Here is a 20,768-nt window from a genome sequence, read left to right on the forward strand (position 1 = left end):
CCTCTAATGTCTTTAGTGAAACACTGTCTCAGCTTCAGAGGTCTGGCTCTCATATAAGGCATGTAATTTCTTTTAGCTCCTGCTTGCTGTTAGGATTCCAGGGATACCTGTCCCTGGTCGTAAGAATCAGGTTCACTTATTTGCAAAAAAAAGAAAAAAATATTTACTTAATCCTGATACACATAGAAATAAAAATGTTCATTAATGCATGAAGGTTCTGCCATCCAGTCGAGTCATGGCCCCTTTATGGTGGGAGTCCGTAAATTTCTTTGCAGAATGCCCTGCCCTGAAAGGGAGAGCCTGGGTCATTCTGCACGTGCCTAACTTTCGTGAGTACAGCTGTCAAATGACCATGACCCGACTTATGGATACGCGCTTTCTGCTGCTGTTGCTACGTGTACTTGGGGCTCCTCTGCGCAGTGCTGGAGGTGACGATGTGACTGCCCAGCTCCCGTTCTTTCACCATTTCAACTTCTGCCAAAAGCAGAACGAATGAGTTCTGTCTGATTTTTCTTGCAGACTTTTATGGGTGACCGGATTGTAGACTTCTCTCCTCCTTCCCTACCTTGCACCCCGCCCCCCCAGACTCCCAGATCTCCCCCGTGTCCCTCTGGTAGGGCTCTGCAGGGTAGAAGCTCGGTGCGCAGCGTGCAAGCCTGGAGCCATGTGCGGACTGTTGCGCCTTACTGCTATGGATACCCCGAACACATGCTGCTGTGTGTTGGGTTGGGTTTCCAGGACTCCTGCGCCCTTCCCTCAGGTTTCACTGAGGCTGATAGGCAATCTGGTTGCATAAATCTTATTCCTTTAGAAATCTGGAGTGAAAATTAATGGTGATTTGGGGTGGGAAGAGTGGAGAGAATCTGTTGCTGTGTTGCAACTTCATTTATAGCGAAGAGGTGGATTTGCTTGTTTGTTTGTTTGTTTGTTTTGGGGTTTTGGTTTTCTTTTGTTTGTTTGTTCGGGAAGTGTGGAGGCAAAGAGGCCACCAGGGTAAGCTAGAATTGACCACGAAATGACTTAGGTTTATTGCTGGCTGTGTTTGTTTTAGAGCTTAAAAAGGAAGTTCAGCTAATCTTCTGTGTGTTCATCCCCTTCTTTGACTCCTGTAACAGCTTTAAGTGTTATCTGTATTGACATGCTGAAATGAGACTTAAAAAGAGGCCTGATTTTGTTAGGGACAGAAGAAATGCATATTTTTTTTTAATCTATAGGAACTATGCCATGGGTTTTATTTTGGACTGTAGCGAGTTACTTTTCCTCTGAGTTACAGCAGGCACTGCTAGTTTAACATCGAAAATGGTCACTTGCTATGGGAAGAAACGCAGTTGTCAACCTGCATAGCCACCCTGATTAGCCTTGAAAAGATAAATCATGTCAGGGTATGAAAATCCATTTGATTCTGTAAGAATGAAAGGAATGTACAGCACTTTGAAGGTATGTGCAAAGGATTCATTAACCTGATCTTCAAAATTAATTGTTTTATAGTCACATGAGTACCGAAAGCTGGGAAGTTAGAAAGATTTCAATTCTTGTAGCCGTTCCCTTTAAAATAGCTTTTTAGTGTTATTAGCACCCAAGGAATAAATCCATGTTTGTTTGTTTTCTTCATATTTTATGCCCCTTGTAATGTAGCACAGTAAAGACTGCAAAACACTGCAGAGGAGGTGTTTCCATATGCTAATGCCTGCCATTAGAAGAGCTCATGGCAAAGAGGTTAAAAAACTGGTTAGAAAACTTAGAGGTGACTGATAATCCTTCAAAATCCCAAGGAAAATAACACACCATGCCTGTCTGCTGCAGAACGAAACATCTCGGTGGGCTCAGCCCAGTGACAAGACTGCCTGTAACCGCTAAAGGCTCTAACAATAAAGCAATTATTTGGGGATGTGGCCAGAGATAGCACCATTTTGCTTGGTAAATTGCCTTTTTCCTTTGAAAGACTAGTCCTTTACTCAGTATTTTGATGAAAAAGCTTTAGTAATCAGACTAGTATACATTATTCATATACTCAAATCTGATAGCTTTTCTAGCACTTAAAGGAACAACAGCTGCTGAAGTCAGACTCCTGTCCAAAAAGTTTTATTCACTCTTATTACAGTATCATCTGAGATACCCTGAATGAAGGTGTTTGAGTGAGCTAAAGAATTTTTCTCTGTTCTTTTTTACCCATCCTGTATTCTCCCTCCCCTCTTCGTTGATTGTTTTTGTGCAAAGTTTCATGGACTGTCCTCTCTTCCTCACTGGGGCTGTACGAAGAGAACAGTATGGTAGGAAAGCTGTAGGGAGAGACTTGCAACACAAGATGTATCTGAAACAAAGTTGTACACTGTAAAAACTAACATTATTTTGTTGATAATGCCCAGTTAAGGAGATGGGTGCATCTAAAACTGTATCAGCTTGTCAGATCAAAGTCCTTAAATAGCTTTCCACTGTCATGACATAGTGGTAACACCAAAAGCAATTCCACCGTATCTGTGCTCAAGGATCAAGGTTTCTTCTCCCATATAAATAAGTTTCATTTGGGATCTTTCAGAAAATTTACTCTTGAGGAGATTAAAACAGCCCTTCATCTGTGCAGCCGGTACATCTCGAGGGGCAGATGGATTGCCTTTAAATAATTACTAATCCCTGTTTTTTGCAAGTAAGTTGCCTTGGGGAAGGTCCTGCATTCTGACAAATACACCTTTGTATAGGATTCACAGCCCAGTAGGGGGAAAAAAAATGCAGAACATGGTGATGGGAAAGACTGCAATTTGTTGTGTCCTTTCTTCTGTTAAACATGTTTTTCAAGAAGACTGTAGTTAACAGATTAGAAAGGATAACTACCAAATTAATTCACACAGATCAGACAGGCTTTATGATATGTCGATATTCAATTGATAGGATGAGGATGTTCCTAATTTGTCAAATCTAGGTACCGATAAGAAACACATCTTTTTTTCCCCCTCCTCATCAGATTGATAGCAATTTCAATTTGCCAGGTTTTATAGTCCCTGCAATTGTACTTAAATTGTGACCAAGTCAGTACTACTTTGTCCTTCGAGAACTCTGCGCCTTGGAGTTCAGTGTCAGTCTTTGTACTCCAGGGAGGTGTTATGCAGTGATGGGGAATCGCACAGCCCACCTTTGGGCTCAGTGGCTGACTCAGGTTTTAGACATTAGGACAAAATGTTAGAATCACAGCAAAGTCTAGGATGGAAGGAGACGCTGGGGAGCATGTGAGCCAACCTTCTGTTGAAAGAAGGGTCCCAGTTTAGGTTATCCAGGCCTCTGTCAAACTGAGACTTTTTGTCAAACTGAGAATATTTCCAATGAGGAGATTCTACCACCTCTCTAAGCAATGTATTCCAATGTTTAATTGTTCTACCACTGAAGGTATTTTATCCCTTATATCCAGACCAAATTGTCCCCTGAGCAACTTATTTCTGTTGCTTGTCCTGCCAATGTTCATCCCTGTGAACGAAGTACCACCGTCTTCTGTAACTGCCTTTTAGCTATTGGAAGACATTGATTAGCCTTCTGGAAAGGGAGAGTCTTTTAGGTGTTAGGCAGCACATCTGTCCTGACCTTAGTGCCTGCATAAAGACCTGATATTAACATTTTATGAGCTGAAAGTTTTATTTCAAACTAGCATATAGCATCTCTTGAGGGTATCTTCACGTGGAATTCTGTTCCTAAGCATGTATCTTTTCTATAACAGAAGTCAGCGCTTTAAGATTTCCCAGTACTGAGTACTGTGCATCAATGACGTGTATCTGGCTTTTAATTTCAAAGGGCCCCTGGTTGCTTTAAAAATGTGATTTACAGATTGTGCATAAGAGCTACTGGTGACCAGCCTGTGAAATCTGAGAGGGAATCTGGTTCACAGAACTTCGCAGCAATAACGTAGCAGTGTACTGTGTCAGGTCTTGAGTGATCTGGGGTTTTTTTCACTGCTTGAGAACACAGGATACTGTGTAGAAATCTGTTTTGTATTTTTTGGCTTTCAAGTATTTGTGCTTTATATTAAAACAAAAATAACCGGATCTTAAATATGAGGGATGTTTCAAATGTATGAAGATAGTTCTGTGATAGACATTTTGAAGGCTCTGGTGCCTGGGAACAATACATAGGGAAGAATTCATTACTCCCTCCTCCCCGCCTACAGCTTGGTATTGATGTAGTCTTTTAGACTCAGTCAGAGATCATCGATATTTGAGAGAGACTATATAAACATAACAGATGTATTAAGTAGGGACAAAACTGAGGCATCTGTATAAATGGAGCTAAAAGAGCTGCAGAACAGCAATAGGCACTCTTCGGGAGGCACTGAACTGGAATAAGGTTTCTTTGAAATGATTAAGGCACTTGCTGCGTCTTTTTTTGCAGCATAACACATAAACCTGGCATTGAATTACAAGACAGGTGCAAAGCATCATTCCGTTTGGAAAAAGAAACTGCACCTTCCAATTCCTCAGCTCTGTTCCCTTTGTATGTTCAGAGATCCATAACTCCTGATTCTATTGATTAAGCTTTTATTGCTTTTTGGTACCTTTAACCTACAGAGTTCCAGTGGTACAGCTGTCAGGGAGTGAGAAGAGGGTTTTTTTCTTCTTTGTTTTCAATCTCAGGCCAAATTACTTACCATAGTGCCAATTTCTGAACCTTTGTTTTCGGTGTATGGGGCAGAAAGCATTCAAGTTGATTTAAAAGAAAAAACCACAGTGGGAACTGAGCTAACTTAATTTAGCAATCCTTGTAATTGAAGAAACATCGGATTTCAGAGCGCAGTGTATGTGATCAGGTTTTGGTTGGAATCATGTTTAAAGCTGTGTATTTTGAGTATAGTATTTCTTCAAAAAGAGACAAACATACAGAATCTTTTAATGATCGTGTCTGCCAAACTATCTTGCTTCAGCTTGCAGCAGAAGAGAGTAACCACATTACTGATAAATATTTAATATAACAGTTGCCGTGCAATTGGAATAGAAACACTTAAGTACTATACAGGAGTGTCCTGTCATAAAACCAGTGGCACAGAGAGAGGTGGGGGAGGAGAAGACTGAGATGTGATCAGTTTAGAGAAGTTGAGTTCAGATACGGAATAGGGTGATGAGTTCTTAAAACTCTCTGGAAAATGTCTGGGTGGCCTGAAAGGATTTTATGTTTCTTCTGGCCAGATGCTTGGCAGGAAAGGGACTACTGTGACTTAAGAAATGAGCATATGAGAAAAATAACACAAAAGGAGAACCCACAGGCTGGATAAAATCCAGGGGACAAAGTATCTTTTATGTCAGGGGCATCGATGTCCAAACCTGCATAGCTCTGTTTTACAGACACTGAGATTACAGGGTTAAAACAACAACAGAAGCCAACAAAACATTACCACATGGATTATATTCTGGCAGATTTACTATTAGCTTGTTATTCTGAAGGGAAGAAGGCTGGAAAGGCTTTTCAGTAAATTAGATTAGGTTTGAAATAAGTATAGACTTGGACAGGTAGGAGAGAAGAGAGAAACAGCATGTAGATACCATTACTGTGGGCGTCAGATTTGACTCCTGGAAGGCATATTTGGACCCAGACTAGCACTGTCTACCCTTATGTGGCATTGCATTTTGGAAGCCTTTAGTTTAGTTCATGTTTTTTAAAAACCTGTCTGGATGCACACCATTTACTAAACATTAATGGCCATGTATTTTATAGACTCCTCTGAACCAGTGTGAAGAGCATAGCATGAAGCATTATGTTGGTTGCTTCTGAAACAAAATGCCAGTGTCCCAATTAATTTGTAAATGGAAAATATCTGCCTGTGATAAATTAACGAAGTGCTGCTTCTAAAGGCCAATTGATATTTCATGCTGTAACTACCGCATACTTGTTACATGCTCAAACAGATCAGGGCAGATTGAATGACACAAGGAGTTTTCCCCTCCAAAACCCACGTTTTTGTCTTTCAGATGCCACTATGAGGATTTTTTGCAAGGTGCTTAGTTTCTGGCAGCTGATCAAGGGCATCGTGGTTTTATCACCTCTGAGAGACACTGACAGTACAAATAAACTTTTTCAAAACTCGAGTGCATGTGGGCTTGGCGTTTGGGAAAGAGTCAAACATGCTTGCATCCATTCTTTACACCCCATGTCAGGCTCTGAACGCCTGGTATTGCAGCTAGCACACGGCATTCTCACCAAGTGTAAATGAGTCCCCCTTAATGCAGATAAGGTCATAAAACTCTTTTTTGCCATTATATTTCTGCCTTTACAAAAGGTCATTAATTAAAAAGCTGTAAAAAGGTAAGTAGCTCCTACTGTAAATCAGCTGACTGAAGTGCTGCGTAGTTTTTTGCGGCTTGACAGGCAGGGGCACGTCAAACTGTACTCTATTTTTTTTTCCCTTTCATTTCCTCCTTTGTCATTTTAAATCACCCAACCCTTGTAGTAAGAGGTGACACCGATCAGAAAGCTCATGAATAGCAGCACCATATACATAAACCTGCTGGATTGTAGTGAGAGGTTTACCTTGGTTTCATTTTTACGCTTTTCTTGTATCTCATGCAGAATAGATGAGAACCATTTAGCCTCATTCTTGTGAGATGAGTAAGGTGGCTAAAGTATCTGCGTCCTCTTGGGATTTAAATCTGACTTTGTCGTTCTCGGCAATGCAAAATGCATTAATTGCATGACTGTTACGTTACAGGCACATGCTATTTTAAATGACCATATCCCACAGCATCACCACACAAAGTGCAAGAAGCTTTATTGTGAGGGGAGCTAAGCTTTATTGCAAGGGCAGATGCAGATGCTCAGAGAGGATTGTGTTTATAAACCTAAAGAGCTTCAAGACAGGACGGAGTCCGTGGGCTTTGCTCTAGCTGTACATTGTAGAAGCTTGTTGGAAGCCATAGCACAGAGCCCAGTGCAAACCAGCAGGATGAAGCGTGGCCGTTGTGCCGTGGTTTGATCAGATCTTGAGGAGTGCTGTTACTGGCGCTTCAGGTATGTTCGAGTTATCTTGAATTATGCAAAAACTGTTTCTCATGACTTCGGGAATGTCTCCTTTGGAGGACAGAAGGAGGTATTTGCAGGGAATCATTAGGCAATGTAGCTTCTTACTACAGTTGGTGGACCTCAGGGAGGGCCCAGAGTAGCCTGGGGGCCGCGTGGCTGTAGAGGCTAGATCCCACCCTTGCTTCCAGATGTTTCTGCCGTGGGTCATGCTGGGGGCCCAGCAGAGGGGAACCTGGTACCGTGGGTTGAACTCAGCCTAATCTGCTGCTAACTTTCAGCTGTGAGGCTCCTCGCTCTGGGCAGGTACTTAAATTGATTTGCCGGTTTGACTCCTTTATGAAAGCTGTGCATCTCTTTGACTTGAAGGTGGAACCTGGGATCAGCTTTGGCTTGGAAGTGCTGCTGGTAAACAGCCTTTTGATAACTCACACATCGCTGAGGTGATGGCTCTCCAGTGAGTCCAAGTCTGGCACTTTCCGTGATGTCTTAAATTGGAGGCTGGGGCTGGTGATGAGGCAATGGGGAAGGGAGCCCAACACAGCGGTGTAAGTTTGCTGCCCATTGTAGACATCTGGGTCTCTGCCAGCCCTGACACAGTGGTTTTAAATGTTCCCATTCATGGAATCACACCTGTTTATGCTTAAGTGCCAAAAAATGAATATTTTAGCAATGAAGGAATTCACTCAATTGTGAACGTTCCTTCATGGCGTAACTGAGCGTGTTTCAGAGATGTGTGCTGCCTTTTAAAACTGAATGCTCACATCATTCTCTTGGTCTTGCTTCATGTGGAGGCATTTATATGAGAGGTTTGTAAATTTTTTTTTTACGTTTAAGTTACATAGTTCTGCTGATACATAGACACCAGCTGTCAGTTAATTCAGAATAGCAGACTGCTGGTGACATACAGCCTCTTTAGAACACAGGTTACAGAATATCCACCTGATTTTGTTCAAGGGACTTGTACATGTTGGATGCGGTTAGAAGAGTTCTTGTATTAATTAAGTCTCCCTACACTGTCCAAGAGGAAGAAGGGATGCCATCTCACATGAGAGGCAAAAGTCTTCTGCTAGTTGCTAGCCTTTTTTAACCTGGAGTCAATATGGAAGATGTAAAAATCGAAACTGTCATTTGAAGTGGGAGAAGAGAGGCGCTCAGATCATGTACTTTACCTCTGCAAAAAATAGGTGGTAAATAAGAAGAACCTCTCTCACTTCCTCATCCCTGCTTCCTTTTCTTTTGTCTTTAATTTTTAAAGCATGGTTTTGGAGATCTGATTTGTGATGTTTAACCGCTGGGGATATCAGGGTTATGATGTTGCTGCCTTCCTGTCCATGGTTCGCAGCTTTCATCTTGCTTTCTTTGTGCGTGCAGTAAAAAGCGCTTCTCTGCATATGCTTTTCTGTGTATTGGGAGGGGACAGCAGCTGGTACCACACATTTATTTGCATCATTGATGGCCAAGGCTTGGATTGGCTTGTGTTAGCTTCTTTACAAGGAGTCTCTGACTTGAAGATGGGCTTATTGATGATTTTACAAGTGACTAGTATTATACTAACATTGTTGAGTGAGAAAACTCCCCTTCCTCCTACAGGTGAGATACAAATTTAAACTACAAGGGTTTTCCTGTTAGGCTGTGAAATGCTGAACTTCTCAGAGACTAAATTTTGATTTTGAAATGAAAAAACAGAATAGGAATGATGAGGAAAGGTCAGTTGCATCTGGGTGACTTCACTTTTGTAAAGGTAAGGTGTTGATAGAAACAGAATTGGTTAAATTAATTTTGAATTTGAATATTAACTCTTATCCTTTAAAAAGGCGATCTTTTCATCAGCAGATTGGAAAAGACTGTGGTATAAACATAACAGAGAAAGAAGCACTAAGATAGTTAGCTGAAATTATGAGGGAGTTGGAGAGTTTTCAATAACAGGAGGCACTGGAAAGATAAGTGCTTAGTTTAATGAAGGACAAATTACATGAGCTGTAATACAGGATTACAAAATAATGAAATATGGGATGAGGATTAATGCCAGAACAGAGGACAGAGCTGGAAGGCTTAACAATAGCAAATAAGAGGAAGATGCTGAAATTTTTAACATAACACATACCTGCAGAACTCACTGCTGTAAGATACTGAGGCTGAGTTCTCAGCAGAATTTAAGAAGGATTAGCTGTTGATGGAACCATGTATTCACCACCACAGAAGATGAGATAAACACCCTGTAATTAACAGGGATACAGATTCTTCTGGTGAAAGTCATAAACAGACTGTTCTAAAGCATCTGGCACTCTGCTGTCCAGCAGGATAGGCCTGTCTGCTTGGGCACATGCTCTTTTCTTGCCCTTCATATTTTTTATGTTGTCCCACCTGCTGGTGGGTGAATTTTTAAGGTAGTTTTGGGACTTCAAAAAGAATGTCCAATTTAGTTATTGAATTCCGAGCCAGCTATTAATATCTTGTTTTCTGTCTGGACCGTATGCTGTTGTACGGGTTGATTTGATCTCCCTATGTATGCTGCCAAGCCCAAGAAGACTCTGACTTCCAGGGCTTCTCAGAATCAAACAACAATCTTAAAGGTGAAAATATCAATGGTAAATTGCATTCTGACATAATCTTTAGAGGACTTCTTGCAGATTTAGCATGTTTCATGATGTCGTTTGTAAAGTGAAAACAAAACCCCTAAAAAGACCCTTGTGCTAGTGCAAATGTTTTGATTTAAAAGCTTAAACGTGGGTAGCAGGATTTCTGGGGTTTATGAAGTTATGTTTTTCTGTCGCTTTGGAAACTCAGGCATGCTTTCTGCTCAGTCTGAGGGCTGCTGAGGGGACAACTGGTATGAAGGTGACATTCACAATTTCTAAGCTTCTGGACCCCGTGTTGCACTTTGACCCTTACCTCGCATGTCTCCTGTGCGTTAGTTTATCAAGTCATCTCCTGCATCTTATCACAGTGGGTTAAGGTCCCTGACATAGTTTACAACTAATTTCTTTGTACAGTTTTGAGACAGAACCTCATTCTGTCTCTGTTGCGAAATCCTAACTGAGAAGTCTCAGCCACATACACACTGTTAGCAGTAAATGGTTTTTAATGGAAATCCCAGGGACCAAATGACACAGAATGTTTGACACAGTGGGAAGTCTTATAATAGGGTCTTATTTTCTTGATCATCCATCCAGTGAGGACCTCACGGTGGAAGGATAAACTGTTCTTATTGGTATATGTAAGTGTAAACTAGTAAGTAGTGATTTAGGCCATTCAAAGATATTTTACCTCTTTGTCTTGGGAGGACAAGGAGAATTACTCATCAGAGGCAACTGCAAGCTGTAATGCTGTTGTGTCAGAGGAAACAGATTAATTAATTTCTTTTCCAGTAACAATATCAACAAAGGTAATTTCTTTGGGGTGAAGTCAGGACTGATGAAGGTGGATTTGGATTGAGGTGGCTAGGCACTCAGTCCCTATGTCCGTAAGACCAAATCCTTTCCCCACAGGTCTCAAGCTCAGTGCCTTCTCGGGGGTGCTCCCTCACGCTGTTCCTGCAGCCTGGAGCGCCGTCCCACTCCTGTATCCCTGCTAGGCCTCCTTTCTCCTTCAGCCATGCCAATGCTAGGTGGAGTCACAGAATATGGAGCCCAGCCTCTAAAAACCCATCTGGGTGTCTCTGTTTTCCTTCCAAGTTACACCGTGTGCACGTTGACCTGTCCCAGATCCTTTTACCTGGCCTCTGGAGGTGCCTTTCTTCTGCAGGTGGAACTGAGGGTCAGAGGTGCCTGTCGAATGCGCTGAGTGAAGAGAGAAGGGCACGAGCTTGTCTCTGTCCTCTCTCACAAAACATTAGAGGAGAATTATTTACTGGTAAGATCGCAGGCACCAGCTGTGAGGAAGACAGTTTCCTGATGAATCCAGCCTGCCCCTCCGTCATTGGCCTGTCCATCAAGTCCCCAAGGAACTGAGGGTTTTCTGAGGGTATTAGAAATGGCTGCTGTTCAAGCTGGTAGGGAAACTGTGTGTTTCACTCTTCTCCAAACACTTGGTAGTGATTCTTTCTAGCATTGATAACAAACAAGCTGTTCATATCTGCTCTGAATAATGTGGGAAGCTGTGATCGGGTATTGGAGACTCCAAAACTGATGTTACAGTATTTCTGTCTGTTTCCGATGGAAGAATTTTCCTGTTGGAAAATGAAAGCATTTGAAGGGCAAAATATGGCTTGGGATATTTAGTGCTGAAAAACAAAGGCAGGTTTCAAAACTTGTCTACCATACAAAGTTGTCCTTGAAACCTACCTTGCTTCTGTCCAGTCCCACGGTGGGCAAAATGCTTTGGATTTACAACATGCAGGCGGGGAACCTGGAAGGCCTCAGGATGTGGGATCCAACCCATCCAGGTTTTTGGTTAAATCCTGCAGCCTTGGGAGCCCTGGAACTCCGGGTATTTTGGCTTGCTGGAGACTAAGCTCTTTGTTGTGGAACCAGGAGCATAGAAGTCCTGAGAACTTCATGGGTTTGCCTCTCATGTGATACTAATTTCAATTTGATTTTTTTAGATGTTCTTTTCCCTGTAAGCTTATTCCAAAATCAGTTGTGTGGTTTTTTTAATCTGAGGTTTCATCTGTATACAGCTGTATGCCAGACTGATAAGCTATTCTTTCCAGCTCCTGTTCCATATCTCCTCATGGCTTTTCAGGATTTGGAGAAGTGGCTGGAAAGATTTAGTCACTGAATTTATACTCAGAGATCTTGGTTCTTTGTCTACCTAGTGTACTCTGAGGAAGGCTTGTGTAATTGACTTCTTGGTTAATATCATTCAGAAGAAAAGAATGAATTTAAGAACTGTATCCCTCGAAGACCTGATCATGTACGCATGCGTTTGTCTCTCTTCAGGGCTCGGTACTGTTCTGAAGTTATGCGGTAGAGTTACTCAAGCTCACAATTTCTAAAAATAATTAATTTGAGAATGATGCAATGGTCAGTGTGCTAGCCGAGGCCATGTGAGGCACAGATTTAGTTTGCTTATCCGACAGCAATTTCCTATTCATCCTCAGCAAGTGTCTTGGTCCTCAAGTTCCCCATATTTAAAATGGTGACAGTAGCACTATCCTACATAATAGAAATTGCAAGGTAAAATATATAATAAGTTGTAAAATGGTTTGTATGTTGTGGTGACCGGAATTTTTATTTTCCTTTTTAAAAAACTCATAGTGTTTCAAATTTCATAGTCAGAAATCATGAGGGACTATAACAAAAGCTTGAGATATTTTTGCTCAGGCTTCTGTGTTTGTTCCTGTTCTTGCCTATTGTTGCCTTGTCCCTCTCCCTGGATCAGCAAGATCATTTAAGGGGAGTGTCTTGTAAAATGGATTTTGAACTTTTACAAGGGGAAAAATAAACAACACTTTTATATGTCGCTGAAATACATTTTATGTCTGTAATATGTCTTTATAAATACATGGTTATAAATATGTGCATAAACTTGGTCAGCTTGTGCTCTGTTTTGCAGTATGGTTCCACAAGCCAGTTGTGCAAAAACAGCTGAAGAGGGCGAAGAGTAACAGAAGGGTTCAGAACCAGCGTAGCTGGCATAATTGGCACTGAAGTTCTGATGAGATAAAACCAAGAGCTGAGAAAAAGCACTAAATAATTTTGTGACTTCCAATAAAAACTGAAGTTGCTGGGATCTGTATTTTGAGGGCTATGGTGGACTGTTCCTGGGAGGGCACCAAGTAAATCAGATTCCGCAGGAGAACCAGCCTATGTTGTTTGGGTCTTATTAGTAATACCCCTCCTTTCCATTTTTCTGCTAACAGCCATTGTGACATCTGTTTTCCTACCCAGTATCTGAAAGTGGCCTAAATTCTTACCCTTACTACTTGTCTGAGCCATTTAGGTGCGATGGACTCATTGATGTTCATTGCCTTGTCCCAGGCATTTGTGTATGGGTCTGAAATTATTTTCTTGATGTGGAAACATCTATCAGCAAGAAAATTCTGTGATTCACTAATCAAAGATTAATGAAGTACAGGGTGAGATTTTGAACGTTTTTCATGCCCTAATTACTTAACAGAGACGAGATCCGTAGTGAAGCAAAACGTGTTTGTTCCTGTGCTGAGGTTACGCTGTCGAGTGGGACCACCGTAAGGTGGTGTTGAATGGACTCGCCGCAACACCTACCACCGAAGTCTCAGTCGGAGGCAGAGTGAAGTGCGCTGGCTAGTCAAAACACAGCTGGATGAATTGCTGACAGGTTTTGCACCGTTTATTTTTTCAGCAAATCAGCAGTTCTGTGTGATTTATTAACTGAGCTACAGCTAAACGGAGTTAAGAGTTCCAGCAGGAGGAAGTGGCATCTAATCTGTAAAGCTGCTCCGTGGCCACGAATTCCAGTGGCAGAAGGTTACTAAAGCTTGTAAAGTCTTCCTGGTGGGAAGAGCAGAACCCTAAGAGGGTGGTATGTTTCCTTGGTGCACAGCGGGAGGGCAGGCAGATCTGGAGCTGCGGTTGCCCTTGTGCTCCTCGCCCAGGCTTGGGTTTGAAGCTGGCTGCCGGCTCTACCTGTCTTCGGTTCTCGGCTCTGAAGTATAGACTGTGATGCAGACCGGTCATAGAGAACACGTAATGGAAGGTGCGTTACAGGTAATGTAAAGAAAACTAATCTTTTGTAGCCTTGGAAGGCAGAAACAGAAAACTGGAAAGCCTCGATAAAGTCTAATAATGAAAACCTGAAAAAATTAAGCTTGGAGGGACAGTTATGTTGCCTTTTTATTTATTACGAATTTTTATTATTATTTTTAACCACTAATAGAAATGTTTACACTATTTACAAACTCTGAATGGATTTGTGGAGATTTTTGCTTATTACAAAACATTCTTTCAGTTTTTTAACCTTGAGGACTGTGGATTTATTATTATTGTTACGTATCTTCATATGGGAAGCTAAGGCAAATATTTATATTGCATTAGTTTTCAGAAGTGCACAGCACTGTTTATTTTTTTTTTTTGCTGTAGCTAGTCTACATCAGTGGCAAACCAATGGGTGCAACAGGAAAAAATGCCTTAAAATACTTGTACCTTCTCATAATTTTTTGGTTGAGAGCTCGATTTCATGTGGCAAGTAAAAAGCCTGAAAGTAGCTGCTTCAGCACAGGATTGCAAAGGCACAACTTCACAGTGCAGTAAGTGAATTTCAAACAGAATAGGTTTTTCAGACTTCTAAAACCATACTCAAGACATCTGTTTGCCCTGTGTTCGGATGCGACTTACCCTGCAGGCTGCAGTGTGTGAGGCGGGTACCTGGCCGTGGTCTACAAATCTCTTCCATGTTTTTTTCTAAGAAAGTTAGTTCTTGATGACTGCTCACGTGGACGTTTGTATGCACGCCGTAGGTGCGGATCGAAATGCCTGGCTTTGGTCACAGCTAAAGTTTTTTATTTATCATCTTGGGTGTTTTGCGTGTAGCCTTTCTGCTATGGTGCGCGCTACTGAGTGGTCATCTTGCAGTTGTCTTCCTGATGGGCACATTTGATGCAGGTAGTTCTGAAATGACGGTTGAAAAGCAAAGTGAATAAACACTGTTGATACAGGCTCGGGCCTGTCTGTTGTTAACTTGTTATCCTAGAGCGGAAGAGGTGAGAGAAAGATGTGACACATACAGACACTGGGTATTTTTGTGATGTGAAGTACTTGATGGTGGAGGGAACTTTTCTCAGAAAAAGCCTGTCAAGAAAGGTACAGCACTGCTTTAGGGTGTTGATTCTGATGTTGTTACGTAAACATTACAGAATTTTAAGGGGCTTTTGGGCATAGCTGTCTAAGATTGAATCCATGTTAAATTATCTTTTCGCAAAGATACACCTGATAAAATAATTAACAGTGCATTATAATGTGGATATGGAAGGGTCAGTCGAAAGTTGTGCATAATTTTTGCTTTTCCTGGTGGCTGTTTTTCATTCATAGCGCCCTCCTAATATGGTTTCTTTACCAAGAGAAAAGAATAACCTGCATTTGAAATCTGCTGTATCACTTTGCACCATCAGTGTGCTGCTTTTATGCTTATGACAAAGTGACGAATTTGGAAGCACCAGGCATGACCTGAAATATTTCTCTTCCTGCACACATACACATGTGCACAGTCATGCCCTCTCTGTTTCAGGAGTCCTAGCAGGCACGTTGTGCTACTATCTGGAAAGGACATGTGGCATTTGGGTCAGTGTTTCTAGCTCACAGACTACCTGCAATCTAGGATGGCTTATTGCCATACACAAGAACAATCTCTGACATACTAGTTAAACAGCGTGTAAATAGCTGCAGGTGCAGAAACCCTTACATTTCAAGAGTTTGAAGAATTGATTGATGACCCTGTAAGAGCCAGCAGCTCTGCTTTTCTGGTTATGGTTAATTATATCAGAGGTGATGGCGTCACATAATGTGCATGTATCACTGAGGCATGTGCCTATTCAGTGTATGCTGGGTGCTACTCTATTCCAGTTCCTTGTCCCGTGGCATTCGTTCCAGCCAGAAAAGAAATGTAAATCGCTGTTAATTTAATGAGCAGGGAGAGGTTAGCACCTGTCTATCTAATTCATACTTTTCCAGTATTTTATTGCGTTACAGGAGTATCACTGCCTCGTAGTTCTAGCTCATAAACAGCTAAACAGTACTTGACATTTAAAGAGATTTTCTGTTGTGCACTTGTATAGTCAAGAGTAATTCTAATCCTATTAAAGATATTATGTCATGGAGGCGTGCTCTGGGGGAGAAGGCTTCTGCTAACTGGCCCGATGGAAAGCAGAGGGGAGGGGCGAGCAGGAGGGTGGATTTATTACTCGATAGTTAGGTCAGGGTTTTCTGTGGGAAATGCCCAGTGGTTGCAGTTGCTGATGATTTCACGGCAACAGCAGTGAAACACAGAGTGCGCTCCGGTAGCTGGTTACTGAATGAGATACTGCAAATGGGTGGAAGGAAAAAAGACAGCTTGTGAGAGAGAGTCAGAGAGACACAGAGAGGGAAGCTGAGAGCAAGGAAAGTGCTCCGGCTCAAGGAGAGTCTCCCAGGTGTACTGCAGAAGCTTTTTGGAAATGGATGCAAGGACCATCTGCTGCCTATAGATTAGAGGGCTGCCTATAGACTAGGAGTGGAGAGAAAGAGCTTATGGCTCTCTTGAATAAAAATCGAAGTTCTGCATAACTGATTCATCAAGCTAAATCATGAGTATGCTCTTGCATGGGATATTAATGTATAAATCCATGCTACAGATAGAGTACAGCCTACATTGCTATAAAAAATAAAACCACCAACAATGCAATGAATAAATTCTGCAGTGATTATCTGATTTATGAACGAAGAAAAAGAGAAGCAAAACACAGGCAGCTCTTATCGCACTGTGGCATTTGCAAGGCACTGCATTTAATGCTGAGAGATGCTATACATTAAATCTGACAACTGTGAAAAGAGAGATCATGGAGAAGTCAAGTAGTGAGGATTCTTCAATTCATCGGAGTCCATCTTTGGATAGCAAAGACTCAGATTTTGCTAAACCTTCTACCTCAGGGAGGCAATTTGGTCGAGGTTTTACGGCTGGAGCTTTCTATGGTACAACTGGATCACGCACACAGAGCCACACTGGGGTCGGAACCGGGACCGGCGTTGGGACTGGGACTGGCGTAAAAAGTGACAAATACAGTGCACCCAAAGGCAGCAAATACGTGGTCTTTTACCTGGATCTATCCTTTGTTTTCCTTTTAGAATTTAAGAAGTGCAACATGGCAAGAGGCTGCCTGTGTTGTTTGAAATACATGATGTTCCTTTTCAATTTAATATTTTGGGTGAGTACTGCCTTTTCAGTTGCCTTCATATGTTAGTGTACCCTGTACTGCTGCATTATGTGTATAGTGCATCTTTGAAGCAGTACAGTAAGTTCCCCCCTCCCCTCCCTCCCTCTCTCTCATACCTGCTTAGAATATTTTCAGTGTTAAACTTGTGTCTACTGGGAAAACGTACATGTTTTCTGTATCTTTATTACTACCTGGTTACTGTAGTTTGGCTACCAACTCCTCAAACTTGCTGGTCTAATATGTATTTTGAACCGGGTTATCTAAGAAAGGACAGAAATGTTGCCCTTTAAGGAAGAGCAGAATTATTGTAGCATTAAAATCCTTCAGTGGCAGGATTTTCGCATTCTGTTGTAATACCTCATGTTGCATTAAACTGCAGGTTAATTTAAATTTGATGTACATTCTTGTTGTCACCATACATCTCATTTGCTTATTGCAAACTTCATTTGACAAACTGCTTTTCCATTTGAAGGAAGTTCTGTACCATTTCTCCAATTTAAAACAATAAATAATGTATGTTCTAACCTTTTAAGGTATCAGCATAAATGTGACATGACTGGAACAGTGAATTAATCTGGATGCAGTTTCAGCTGCAGTTGTCCACGTTGGTGTGTGAAGTCGGAGACTTGCACTTGCTTCTGAGGGATCAAAACTGATTTTCCTCCATCAGCCAAGAGGCATGAGGAGTTGTAACAAAGCCTCAGCAAGCAAGTTAAAAGCGTAATGGCTACTTTGAGCAAAGTATTGTCACGTACAAGAGAAGGAGGAAAAGTTAAGTCATCTGGCAGCTAGGCAGCCTCGAGTGAACAATATTGTTGAGGAAATCACAGGCTAAGTGAAATACTGAGTGTGCATAAATATAGCCCAACATGAAATGGTCCTGGTGGTTGCAAAGCTTGGGCACGTGAACAAAGTCATTCGTGGTTCTGCTCCAGAAGTATACAGTAAGCTTCATAAATAAATAAAAACACCACCCCGGCTTTATTTTAGAAAAAGGGACATCAACAGTCTAGTTCAGATAGATGCCTCTGGCGTAGAGAGATCACTGCTGAAATTAGGAGTCTTACTAGCAGCTTCTCTGTTTATCTTGACCCACTTACTGAAATAACCTTTAAGAGCAAGAGTTAATGGGAGATTTGGTACGGTGTTGAACCACTCAAGTAACAGTGAGCTTCTATCTGAAAATGCTACAATCACTGAACTTGTGGGCATCCTGCGTAAACAGAAGGGTAGAACTGGTCACTGAAGAACACCTGATCAAAGTTCACTTGTGATTTTTTATTTTTTCTCTTTTCTGTACAGCAATCCTACCAGAAAGTTGTCTTAAGTATTTCTGGAATAAATCACTTTGAACACACCATATTTATAGCAAACTGGCTATTTGACCCAATGCTGCATTACTTTGACACCTTGGAAGTATTTTTTTCATGTGCTATATGTTGTGTTTAATTTTGGAACGGCTTTTTTCTGGTATTGTTACTCATGTCCTCTGTGATCAGTCATTAAGTATCTCTTACCCCTCACCTCCTCAGATGCAGTATCTTTCTTTCCCAAGCAGCAATGTTCTTGACTCTGCATCAGACTGTCAAGAGTCCATTTTTTTCCATTCCTTGAACTTGCAAAAATATTTCAGACCTCATCTGCATGCTCATCTCTGCTCAGCTCCCACTGGACAAAGCTATTGCTGCTTAGGTTAAAGCTAGCCGACGGTCTGGAACAGTTCTCTAGTGCCCTGTGCTGCTTCAGCTCTTACTCTTACCTCTTAATTCCCTTTGCCCACTTCCCACCATGTCTTCTGCTGTGAGGCTTACACCACTTTTCTTTCTATTTCTAAACTTTGTCACCACGTCTCTGTATAAGATTCTAGAAATGCTTTTGGTATGAACCAGCCTATGGAGAATGAAAATGATACTCTGGGATGGTGTATCTGAGAGATGGTAGAAAAACGCTAAATGCAAGATGTCAGGTACTTTTCAGAGTAGTTTACAACAAAAAGTTGATCCACCAGCCTGTTTTCAATTATTCGGAAGCCCCCCTTTCTTCGCTTTAGCTAGCTTATACTCAATTTTGCAAGCCAGTCTTGATGTTCCTGTGCATCCTTCCAGAGGACTGCAGTCTTGCTAGATTCATTGGGGTTTTTTTACCTAGCTATTTTATTGTCTTGAGCCATTCAAATGAACAACATTATCACCTCTTTTTACTCATGGAAATGCGAGCTAGAATGAAGCATACTGCAGGCAGGTGTTCTGTGGTTTGCCGCCTCTGGTTTTGTACCTGGAGTCTACGTTAATTCTTCTATGGCTGGCTGACAGGTTTTGGATGTTTGGCTCCGTATGTGCTCCTTGCTGACACCGTGTACTTGAGGTACTTCTCACTCCTGCCCTGAACGCTCCTGCCAGCCCAGCCCTGGGCTCTCCACACAGCTCTGCCAGTACCCTCTGCTCCCAGCCTGTCCTGAAGCATTCTCTGCTATTTCAGCCCTGTCTTTCTTCTTAACCCATTTTTTCCATTCCCAGGATTGCGTGTTCTCATTGCTTCCTTCTGAATTTCTGTTAAGAAACCCAAATCTAAAACCATGAAGCTGTGATCTGCTCTTGAGCAGTGACTGTCACCTTTTGCGATGCAAGCTATTTATTTCTAAAAAGAGAAGATTCATTTTTAAGCATGAAATTTTCTGAACCTGTAATTCCAAGCAGAATGTGACTCCTGGTCTTCAGAGGGAAGGGGACCACTTCGACACTGTTATCTTCTGACAAAGGCAAGCAGTGTTTGGGGGTTATTATAACAGGAACCTATGTAGGCAACTGGAAACAGGTGGGAAAACGGTGTTCCAGGGAGTCTTTAAACAGATGCTAGCCTCACAGCTGTACAGCTGCAATAGGCAATCCAGCTGACCAGCTTGCTTGCCACAAAGCTACATGGTTCTTGACCCTGCGGTAGCAGAAAGGCCGTCTCATGGGAAGTGTTGTTCCACCATGGTAGAATGGTGTTTCTGGGGTGCTTCCTCTGAAAATGAAGACTGGTGGTATCCTTTGGTGTCCCAGAATGCTGGGCATTATTGTTTTGAATGGTACTCAATGTTGGCCCAAAGAAGGATGTTCTTCTCTAAAAAAGAGGAATCTTTTCCCGTTATTTGCTTCCTGACACAAAGGAAGAGGTTGGGACCGATTCTGTTCCTCATGGGGCAGTGAGCTGTACTACTCCTTCAGCCTGGCAGCCAGCTCATAGATACTTGAAGACCAGTTATATATGCATGTTATCTATTATACGTGTTTTTGGTATGAACCAGGCTATGGAGAATGAAAATGATACTCTGGGATGGTGTATCTGAGAGATGGTAGAAAAATGCTAAATGCAAGGTGTCAGGTACTTTTCAGAGTAGTTTACAACAAAACCTTGATCCACCAGATAGAATATATAATAAATATATTTTAAAATATTTTATTATATGCATATATATGTCTGCACATGTATATGTTTGAAGGTAATGGAGGAGAACGGCAATTGGTGGATCCTATCTGTCATTTTGTAGCAGACAGTGTTGCTGTGATAAAGAGGTGGTGGTTGCTTCTTGCAAGCAAGAATTCAGCATTTGCGAATCATATTTATGACAACAAAATACAGTTTTTGAAAATTAGTAGCATGTGTATTATTTAACGTGGAAGGGTCGCATATGAGTTCTGCAAAGCAAATGGATCTAAGTGGGACCCAGCATTAAGCTGAAACAGAAGGTGTTTCTCCAACATATCACTAAGAGCTTCAGGTATTTCTCTGTGGCCCTCTGATTCTTAACAGTTGTTCTTGGCCATCTGGCATTGCTTTCTTTTAGAGATTAGGAAAGTCTGAGCTGAGGGTTAAGGAAGCTTAGAGTATTTAATTGTGTGGCTAGGATGATGATTTACACTGAATTCATCCTAAGTGCATAATATGTTTTGCAAAGGGACTGGGCAAC

At 41.7% G+C, this 20,768-nt stretch overlaps 1 protein-coding gene across 3 annotated transcripts in view; it reads left to right on the forward strand.

The window, feature by feature from the left end:
• The window catches only part of TSPAN9 (tetraspanin 9), a 184,967-nt gene that overhangs the window by 66,558 nt on the left and 97,641 nt on the right, over window positions 1-20,768 (forward strand). For 2 of the 3 annotated variants that reach the window (XM_056339917.1, XM_056339918.1), the window contains one exon: window positions 16,728-16,807. In XM_056339917.1, the coding sequence (XP_056195892.1) occupies window positions 16,745-16,807 (63 nt within the window). In that variant the 5' untranslated portion in view covers window positions 16,728-16,744. Of the gene's footprint in view, window positions 1-16,350; window positions 16,808-20,768 lie in introns of those variants that run through there. The other variant, XM_056339916.1, reaches the window with a different exon arrangement.

Source organism: Falco biarmicus, chromosome 5 (assembly GCF_023638135.1).
Source record: "Falco biarmicus isolate bFalBia1 chromosome 5, bFalBia1.pri, whole genome shotgun sequence".
NCBI lineage: Eukaryota > Metazoa > Chordata > Aves > Falconiformes > Falconidae > Falco > Falco biarmicus.